Below are 9,777 nucleotides of genomic sequence, written 5' to 3'. Positions count from 1 at the left end.
ACTTCGTAAAAACGTTAAGGTGGCAAGGTAGCACGCGTCGTACCAGATAGCACATTGTATTCTCGCATCCTTATTGGCATACTTCACAAAACCGTCAAGGTGGCCACGGTAGCGCGCGTCGTACCAGATAGCACATTGTATTCTCGCATTTTGTTGACTTACCTCACAAAACTGTCAAGGTGCCCACGATAGCGCGCGTCGTACCAGATAGCACATTGTATTCTCGCATCCTTATTTGCTTACTTCACAAAACCGTCAAGGTGGCCAGGTAGCGCGCGTCGTACCAGATTGTATTCTCGCATCCTTATTGACATACTTCGTAAAAACGTCAAGGTGGCCACGGTAGCGCGCGTCGTACCAGATAGCACATTGTATTCTCGCATCTTGTTGGCTTACCTAACAAAACTGTCAAGGTGCCCACGGTAACGCGCGTCACACAATATATTCATGACAAGCAACTTTCTTGTGACGGAAAATTTATGTTAAAACAAAAAAAAAGTGGACAAAAAAGTAGCATAAAACTTTAATTATGCAGTCACACTAAGAAAGTTTTCAAATACAGTGAAACATATGCCTCAGGATAAAGAAAATGTATCCAGGGGGTGGGGGGGTACAGGGGGTGCGCACCATTTTCGGTTCTAAATAGACGTGCTAGTTGTAGACAAAACTATAAAGCAAAAACTAGATCCCTTTGGTATGTTGCCAAATCCGACAAAATAAACGTCCGGTGGAGATGCTGCAAAGGCATAAAAAATCCCTCTTTGTTTTTTCGGGGTTGGTCAGATTCTTATCTGAGAAATGACCTCTCCCCCATGAAAAATTAGGTCCACTTTTTTCGGATTCCGCACCCCCCCCCCCCCCCCCCCCCCCCCCCACGAAAAATCCTGGGTACGGGCCTGGTATCGTAAAATCGAGGTATAGTTGCAGAGGTAATCGATTTTACGATATAAAGGAAAATCGATTGAAAATATTGTTGTAGCGAGGTCGGGTTAAGTATCAACTTTTACAAAATAATAATATTGTAACTGTACTCTGTAAAAGACTGTTCAGTTACTCTCTTTAATACTGTAATCTGTATTTAACAAGATCTGTCAAGTCAAAAAATAGATAAATTGTACTGTACGTGTCTCAGTGTCTGGGTATCTTGAGTTTTTCTTTTTATGTTGATAGACAGAATCAGTAATATCGTTGTATCGAGGTCAAAATTACATTCGGGAAAACAGATTTTTATCGTTGTATCCAATACCGTTAGATCGAGGTAATTTCTTATACATTTCACCGTATTTGCGCCGCGAGAAAGGAACGCCTTCTTAAAATCGAAGTTATCGTTAAATCCAGGTTTTACTATACACAGACAATTTACAAAAGCTGCTACCGCCTGGGTGTTTCGCTAGACGCTGGTCGCACCGTGGCGATCGGCATTCGTTTGTCTTTCCTCTGAATCTTATGCTGTATTCACACCAAAACCATGTTTAGTTAAACAAGGTTTTTCTTTGCCTAATAACTGCCAATTGTCTCATTGTGTTGAATTCTTACTATCTAAATGATCACTTAGTTACATGTACAGCACAGTCTGTTCAGTTTTGTTCTTGGTTCTGTCCACTTTTGGGAGATTTAGATTTAAACCAGTTCAATTCAACGACCTTTAAACTGGTTTAAGTGCTTGTGTGAATGCGCTATTAGGCAGCGCAATAGACTGTCATGGCACGATGAGCAACCTGGTCTCTCTTTGGTTTACAGACAGTCATAACTTTAGTTTACGCCCTTTTGCACGTTTGTATATAGTATAAAACAAACGAACGCAACAACAACGAACAGATAAAATATTGTACAGCGGCGCGTGACGAATCGAATGATACATACGAATATTTTAAATGAAAACTAGACTTCATATCAACATTAATTTCCTATGGACGATGACGTAAAAAGCTTAAAGCGTAAAAAGTGTCTATAATTTCTACATTCCTATATATTATATTGAATTTCGCTAAAACTGCCTTCTTTTAAACCCTCACACATTTCAAACTTGTGGTTTTACTGATCATCTCCGTTGCTATGATTTTTCACTTCTCGGTGTTGTCGCGGGAACTCAGTGCAATAGTAGGGGAGAGACGTGGAGACGAGGCTATCCGCTCTTGTCTCGCCCCATGCCCTATATCCCAGGTCTCATGGCGCTGTTAAGGACACAGTGCGCAGTGCAAGGGAGGAGAGACGTGGAAACGAGGCTATCCGCTCCTCGCCCCATGCCCTATATCCCAGGTCTCATTGTGCCGTCGAGGACACAGTGCGCAGTACAACAAAGGAGAGTAGTGGAAACGAGGGTGCGATCTTGTCTCGCCCCATGCCCTATGTCCAAGGTCTCATGGCGCTGTCGAGGGCACAGTGAGCGGGGCAAGAGGGGAGATACGTGGAAACGAGGGTACGATCTTGTCTCACTCCATGCCCTATGTCCAAGGTCTCATGGCGCTGTCGAGGGCACAGTGCGCGGGGCAAGAGGGGAGATACGTGGAAACGAGGGTGCGATCTTGTCTCACTCCATGCCCTATGTCCAAGGTCTCATGGCGCTGTCGAGGACACAGTGCGCGGGGCAAGAGGGGGGATACGTGTAAACGATGGTGCGATCTTGTCTCACTCCATGCCTTATGTCCAAGGTCTCATGGCGCTGTCGAGGACACAGTGCGCGGGGCAAGAGGGAAGATACGTGTAAACGTTCCAAATGGCATTTTCGTGAGCAAAGATACTAATGCACGCCATAATGTTTCTCGCATCACCATAAGGCGATGTTATGGTACAGTATTGATCTTAAAAACATAGTACAGACCATTGGTTTAATCATGTGCTCCTCTTCTTATGGATTCTTCCATTTTTGACATCCACCTAGAATAACAGAAAAGTTAGTTACTTACAGTAGTGCACTTTTTCGAGCGATAAACTCTATATCAGGTGATGTTCTAATTGGATGGTATTGGAATTGTATTAAATGTTGAGGCGAGTAGTGCCTTTCTTATCTTTTAACGTACAGTCTGCACTCGTCGTTGGAGTCTTTAAAGTGCAGCACGCTTAGGCGAGAGGTTTACGCTTATTCATTCTTTTCCTGCGGGCGCTTTTTCGGAGCAATTACGGTACGTGTCTTTAGAACAGGGCTCCACCGCACAATAGTAACATTCCGAGACTCCATCGGCATTGTTTAGCGTCCGTAATAACGAGGTGGCGGTAACAGCAAGAGTCTATATTAACGGGATTTACCATCGCAATTTCCTTGTATCAGTTTTGTCGGGGATTGAATTTCTGTTCGCAATAACAAGGTTTCCGAAACGGCGAGAGCCTTTATTAACAGGATTCACTTTCAGTCATTCCTTTGTAACTCAGTTTTGTAGGGGAATGTATTTCTATCCCTAATAACGAGCTATCCGTAAGGCGGGAGCTTACTATTGGAAGCTTACCTCTCTCTGTCGGCATCAGTCTCTGCAGCGAAGCAATAGCTCCTCATTCCCGCTTCCGGTGCGTTGGCATGGTAACAAAAGTGTTTTCCCTTGTTCTCACCCTTCTCTAGAGTAAACCCTAGAAGCTTAGCCACGCCCAGCGCGGTGTTGTTTGCCATGTCGGAGTAGTAGTAAAGATAACCATTCTTCAGCACGCAGTATCGGCGCTTCCAGGATTTCACTTTGTGACCTGTGATGTAATAAAAGGGTCTCTGACAGCCGCCATTTTGTCATCCTATCAAAATACCGAGTGTGTGAAAGCATCCGTTTCCATCGGCTGATTTGGAAAAGCTATTTATCGAAATACTTTAGTAATGTACAAAACTTTGTTTTTAGATGGTAATTTCGAGAATTTTTTTAATAACTTTACTTCCAATTTCGAATAAAGGCAATAACAACAATGTCTGAAAAGGGTCTACATTCATGCTGAATAGGAGCAGATGTGTAAGCAATGTGACTGAATAATACAATGGGCCAGCGTCCTTAGCGTTTGTTTATTTAGCTCTGTTTCTGATTCTAAAGACAGCGCTCATTAAAAAAAATTGACAGCACTCTTAAGAATGAAGACCAAAGGTATACCCTTAAAGGACTACATAACTGTTACCTTGCTTAGAGAGGTAACCATGGCAATCCGGATGTCTGATTGACAGGGCAGGAATGCTGACGTTGTGGACATTGCCCTCAAGAAGCTGAAATCCAGCCTGGGAATGTAAACAATTTCAGGATCATTGTCAGCGAGTAAGTCATTAAATATTTTCCCTCCTGCATAACATTTTCTTTAGAACGCGCGCGATTCACAATAAATTCTACCTCATGTGGCAAAGTCCTCTGCGCAGTGACGTCCTTAGTGTCAGTTATCCCTGGAGTCTTTGGATTACGAAACGACTAGCAATCACGCCCAACCTTTCTTTCTTTGACAAAAAGCGTAAACGAGGGGTTTGAGACTGACACTAAGGACGGCTGGGCATGAGACTACGTGCGACACGGCTTTTGATTAAGTTTAAAAGCTGAGGAACACTTATTTTTAGTAAGCACACAAACGTTCAACAAGTCAAATTTAGGGCCGAAAAACATCTGAAAGATACTCTCCACTTTGGAAACTTTCCTCAAATAGGTAATGTCCGCTTAATGGAGGCTTAGTTTACAGAGCCTGACTGGGAGGAGAATCGGGACTGTGGAAAATGTCAGTTACTAGGGGGTGTAAGTCTGCCGTAACCCGCGGTGCTTCATGGATACCAAATAAATAAGCAAAAGGCGTAAACTAAATTCCGGTTTTAGAAAGCTGTTTTCTTGTTTATGTGCCAGTAAACTTTAACATGGCTGTCAAAAGTCAGGATTCAGCATTATACGTTACCCATGAACCACTGTGGGTAACGACACATGGTTTATCGGGTCACCACAGGGCACCCAATCTCATAGTATTGAGCGTAGTCTCATTACACGGCGTTACCCTGTGTTCCGTCACGGCGCCACTTCCGATGCGAAAACTCGATAAAATGGTCGAAATATGCTTCAAATCTTGGAGTTTTAAAATAAATCATGCCTACCTTAATAATATGAGCTTGGGCGCCCTGTGATCGGGTACAACCTTATTTGAAATATGTGTACATGCTCACCCCTGGTTTTGATACAGTGGACGCCGCTTGCATGAGGGCAACCATCCATGCCTTCATGTCAGCCTCACTTGCAGCACTAAAATGGTAGCAGCGAGCGCCGCCCTTGTTCAGCTTGAAGCAATGCTTTTTGTTAGATTCTGGGGCTTTCGACACGGAGTAGTTTTGAAGAACTATCACCCCACACGGTGACGTGTCCTTGGAGTGTTTGTAATAATACAAATTGTTGTCTTCTTTCAGCACAAACCTAACGTTAAAAAAAGGTTACCTGTGCCTGTGTGATTGCGATAGAGGAAGTGTAGTTAGAGATGGGTAGAGCGTCCCCAGTGGTTCTTCACCGTATATATGTGTACACCAAATCGTAGGCAAAATTGAAAGAATACAGTAACCCAAGAAAATTGAAAGTCTTAGTCATTTCCTGTATTTGCTAAGGGGGGGGGGGGGGCGGGGGGGGGGGGGAGGGAAAGTTAGTCAACATTTTCTTTCATATGTCTCTTGTAAAATATCGGCTACTCTTGCTAGCTACGGTCCTGCTATAGCCCGATTCATGGGTCGCGCTCCTGCCGTGCCAAATCTTAATCTATTTGTATCGATACAAATACATTTGGTACGCCGATTCAGACGCCGCTTTACATGAGTCGCAATTTAATTCGGCACGAAGTTTGAATCGGTGTAGTGCTTCTGCCGTTTAGCAGAACTTAATTTAACTTAAATTGATTCAGAAGTAGAACTGTTCATTTGCCCAATCCAAACAATTAGATTCTGCACGACAGGAGCACGATGATTGGTTTGTAACAAAAACACTTTAGAGTGCCTTTGGTAGACCTTACCATCGCTTTCTCCAGTTCCTTGGGGTTAAACCGGTCCCTCCAAGCTTCAATAGATGGCCGCTGAGTATTGCCATAGCTGTTAAGGAAAGATGCCACATGGTTGAAAGATGGACAATTTAATCTGTAAGAGCAGGGGTGTGCGTTGGATGATGTAAGGAGGTACACGGCTATCATTGTATCACCACCTGTATATAGGCCACATACTGAGTCATCTAGTCAGGTAGACTTAGACACTAAAACGAAAGAGGGATGTTTTTATCACGCCCCATTTAAAGCATACCGAGTTTGACTACAAGAATAATGGAGGGTATTGGAAATTCTAAGGGGTGTGGGGACTTTCAGTGGCATGTCGTTAAGTATTAAATTTAAAGTAACTTTGACCCCCCCCCCCCTTTGACAAAGACTTGCCATACCACCCCTCTAGACTGGTATGCCAATGTTTATGGATTCTGGTGTATAGAGCGAAAGCTCACCTGTATTTCCATCAACAGGTGCAGACTGCTTGAACTCCCTTTCTGATACTGTAGATGAATCGGACCCAAAGCGATCCCGTTCAATATCCAGAAACTTGTTCTTAACAGCCTCATCGTTGTCCCCAAATGCGCTATCATCGTCTCCAAAATCTGACTTGGAGTCCGAGTCAACATCAGACATATCAGAGTGTCGATCATCAAGCACATCCAGCGAATCTAAACTTTTAGAATCTACTCCACTACTCTCATCAGTAACTAAGATGCCATTCTCATCAGAGGTTACGATCTCAATATCTGGCACTGGGGGAACAGCTTGTGACGTCTCACTAGGGCTTTCATCTTCTTTTGTGTTATCGCTTGTGGAGTCGTTTTCAGCCTTTTCTTTGATAAGTTCACCATTGGACTGTTCTTGGTCAACTACGACAGCTAGTCCACTTGTTCCTTGGTTCAAATTTTCTTTATTCTCAGACAAAGCATTCTCTAAAGTCATGGCCTCGTTTTGCCCTTTACTTCCAACCTGTTCAACAACATTTTCTCGTTCTTTCTCATCGATCTTATCTTCTTCAACCTGTTTATTTTCTGCATCACTAGTATCTAACCTGTCTTCCTTGTCATCATCTGCAAGCTGGTGTTGCTGTGGTTCTTCTGAGCCTCCTTTGTCATCATCAGATGATACATTCACCTTGATATTCTCTGATGAGCTTTCTGACAGGCTATACAGCTTTTCAATTGACCCTTCCCTTTCATCAAAACCACTTCCATTACAAGGAGAAGCATAGACTGATGCTCCTGATTCTTCTGATATTTCCTGCCCAGATTTGACCTCTCCATTTTCATCAATATGCTTATTCGCTAATGTTTTTTCAACACTACTTTCCTTTGGTGCAACACCATCTGGAAACTGATCAATGGAAACTGATGATTTCTTTTTAGGCTTAGTGTTGCTATTACCATTTACAGGCACAGTTTCTACAGCTTCAGCATTAAAAACTTCCCCGGCACCATCACCTTGTGATGCTTTGCTCTCAGTATCTGCTATTGCATCTTGACTGGCATTAGCATCAGAGGCAGTTGGTTCCCAATCATTTGTTTCACTGGTACCATCTTGTGGTGTATCAAAATTAAACACCTCTATTTCAGTACCACTTGAATTTTTTCTTAAAATGGAAGACAACTGCTCCTCAAGATCAGACAGGTCGGTTACAGCAGCTGAGAGTCTGCTCTGGCTTGGATGCCCTTCCATTTCTTTTGCTTCTTCTGTTTCACATTTACCAGTAAGATTGGCACGCTCAACACCGCTATCTAAAACCTCAATTTCACCTTCATTTGGTTCATCACAAGCACCACTAGCACTGGTTTTCTGACTTTCTTTGCAATTACTACTGACAATCTCCATAAGTGATTCAAACACTTCTTTGCCATCATCACCACTAGCCTCTGGGGCAATTGGCAATGACACTGGTAGCCCAGACTTACAATCTTTATCATTTTGGTCACTTACCACAGGAACCTCAGATTCTGTTTCTTGTTCCTGTTTCCTAGACTCAGAAACCACAGCAATCCCATTAGGCTCATTAGAATTTTCAACAGGGTCCCCATCCCTGGACACAGATATGGGGTCTTTAAGACTTGCTTCTTCTGTACTTCTCACCACAGGATTCTCACTCTCTTTGGCATCCTCCTTTGTAGCATTTGACATTGCAATGGGTTCTTTAGTTATTTCTTCTGCCATTCTAGATGGGTTTTAGATATAGGCCATCATTATAAAGAAAAGCTAAAAGTCAAAGGAAAACACAAATAATTTTGTATCAAGAAATATGAGGGTGCCGAGCTAGCCTGGTTTAGCGGGTGCATTTGAGGGGAGTGGGGTAGGGGTGGAGGGGGTTGGGTGGGTAAGGGTCTTGCTGGGTCTTGTAACCTCCTTCCTCACACCTTCTACTAGCATTATTTGTATGTGGATTTAATTGAAAAAATGGGATCTAATCATGGAAGAAAAATCATTATTTTAACATAACCATACTTTCTGAATTCGTCTTTTAAATTGGCCTTAGGGTGCAATATTTTACCCCATCCATGTGCCACACCCACCTTCTTATTAATTAAGGTTTGGGTATAAAATATACCATTTCATTCTTACTCAGAAAATCATCTAGTTAAGGGGTGCTAAAATCTGTTCAAGATCAATGATACTGAGTTCTAACCAACAGAATTGTTTTGAAATAGCAATCCTACAAGTACAGTGATCATTAGACAAATGCAGTGATTTGAATATTTTCAGCTGAATTGTATTAGCAGTTTATTAAACATCAACGTGCGAACAATATATATCTCATCAACGACAAATGTTGACTTCTAAATCAAAGAATATAAGATGTAATGCCTGAATACGTCTTTATTATTGTTTTGCCTATTTAAGATGAAAGAACGCGTTCGGAATGATTGAATAAAAAACTAGCTGATTCCAAAGACAATATCGCGAGCATGCCGTTTTGTGAATCTTTGATGCGATAAGTTATCGGCAGGATGTTGAAATTTTTTATTCTCTAACATTTAGACTATAGGGTTATGACTTGTTGGATATGAACTAGATGAACTGTTTATCGCGATAAATGAGCAAGTAATGTTTGTATTTGACCACCAAAGGGCATGCCTTGAGTGAAAATCAGAAATTATTTATATGTAACTCCTTCTTCAGGATTCTCACAAAACATTTCAAACCGAAAACGTTTACCAGTAGGCATTATAACAATTGAGTAAGTAATAATTGTCTCTTTACGGTTTACAAAAGGGCTTGAGTTTCGCAAGAGATCGCGGTTTTCACTTACCAATGTAGTTTACTCCCGAATGCGGTCCGCAGTTCTTGAATTAATTGATGTCCTCAATATTTCAAGTCAAAATAACCAATTCAGACAAGAAGCCCTTCTTCTCAGATATAGTGAGACTTTTCAACACATAAATCAACTCCAAGAATGAAGAAATATCGATCGTGAATTTGCAGAGTTAACTCAAAGACGGAACTCAACTTACTCTCCTGTTTCATGTTTACGGATATCTTTCCCGGCTGTCAATCACGTTCAATTGCCATGGGAATAGAAAAGAAAGGTGGCGCGAAGCTTCCGGAAACGGAAATACGTAAAACGAAGCAGCTAAAAAATGTTCCCGCACGAAAAATTTTGCACTAAACACACTCTAATCCGGTAGAATAAGATTCCGAGTTCTCTCTGTCTCGTTAGGAAATGGCCAAATTGTAACATTTTCAAGATAGGCTAGTTGATAAGGTGGTTTCAGTGCTAATGTTTGTGACACAGGGATTATCTTGCCATCAGCAGATACGGGGCGACTGCACGAGTGTGATGGGTTGCCCCTCTGCTTTATCTGA

At 42.2% G+C, this 9,777-nt stretch overlaps 1 protein-coding gene across 3 annotated transcripts; it reads right to left on the bottom strand.

The window, feature by feature from the left end:
- Window positions 1-1,045: 1,045 nt before the first annotated feature.
- LOC5518461 (FK506-binding protein 5) lies at window positions 1,046-9,465 on the bottom strand. Of its 3 annotated transcripts, none has more exons than XM_032363160.2 (7): window positions 9,224-9,464; window positions 6,399-8,172; window positions 5,926-6,001; window positions 5,099-5,342; window positions 4,087-4,183; window positions 3,444-3,672; window positions 1,046-2,877 (listed from the first exon to the last, which is right to left on the bottom strand). In XM_032363160.2, the coding sequence occupies exons 2-7, from the start codon at window positions 8,128-8,130 to the stop codon at window positions 2,829-2,831; spliced, it is 2,427 nt and encodes an 808-aa protein (XP_032219051.1). In that variant the 5' UTR covers window positions 8,131-8,172; window positions 9,224-9,464; the 3' UTR covers window positions 1,046-2,828. The 3 variants fall into 3 exon arrangements, with proteins under 3 accessions (XP_032219051.1, XP_032219052.1, XP_048590319.1); XM_032363161.2 differs by having other exon boundaries at window positions 6,399-8,131; XM_048734362.1 differs by lacking the exons at window positions 1,046-2,877; window positions 3,444-3,672; window positions 4,087-4,183 and adding an exon at window positions 4,226-5,038 and having other exon boundaries at window positions 5,075-5,342; window positions 9,224-9,465.
- Between the last annotated feature and the right edge of the window lie 312 nt (window positions 9,466-9,777).

This window comes from Nematostella vectensis, chromosome 11 (genome assembly GCF_932526225.1).
Source record: "Nematostella vectensis chromosome 11, jaNemVect1.1, whole genome shotgun sequence".
Taxonomy (NCBI): Eukaryota; Metazoa; Cnidaria; class Anthozoa; order Actiniaria; family Edwardsiidae; genus Nematostella; species Nematostella vectensis.
This window is presented reverse-complemented; position numbering and strand designations above follow the sequence as displayed.

What these genes read in the sequence shown, in the direction of transcription:
- LOC5518461 (XM_032363160.2), bottom strand. Translation starts at nt 8,130, where the DNA reads ATGGCAGAAGAAATAACTAAAGAACCCATTGCAATGTCAAATGCTACA. An exon ending in CCACTGTATCAAAACCAGGG is followed by an intron (nt 4,184 to 5,098) that starts GTGAGCATGTAC and finishes TTACATTCCCAG; the next exon opens with GCTGGATTTCAGCTTCTTGA. An exon ending in ACTGATGCCGACAGAGAGAG is followed by an intron (nt 2,878 to 3,443) that starts GTAAGCTTCCAA and finishes CTGTTATTCTAG; the next exon opens with GTGGATGTCAAAAATGGAAG.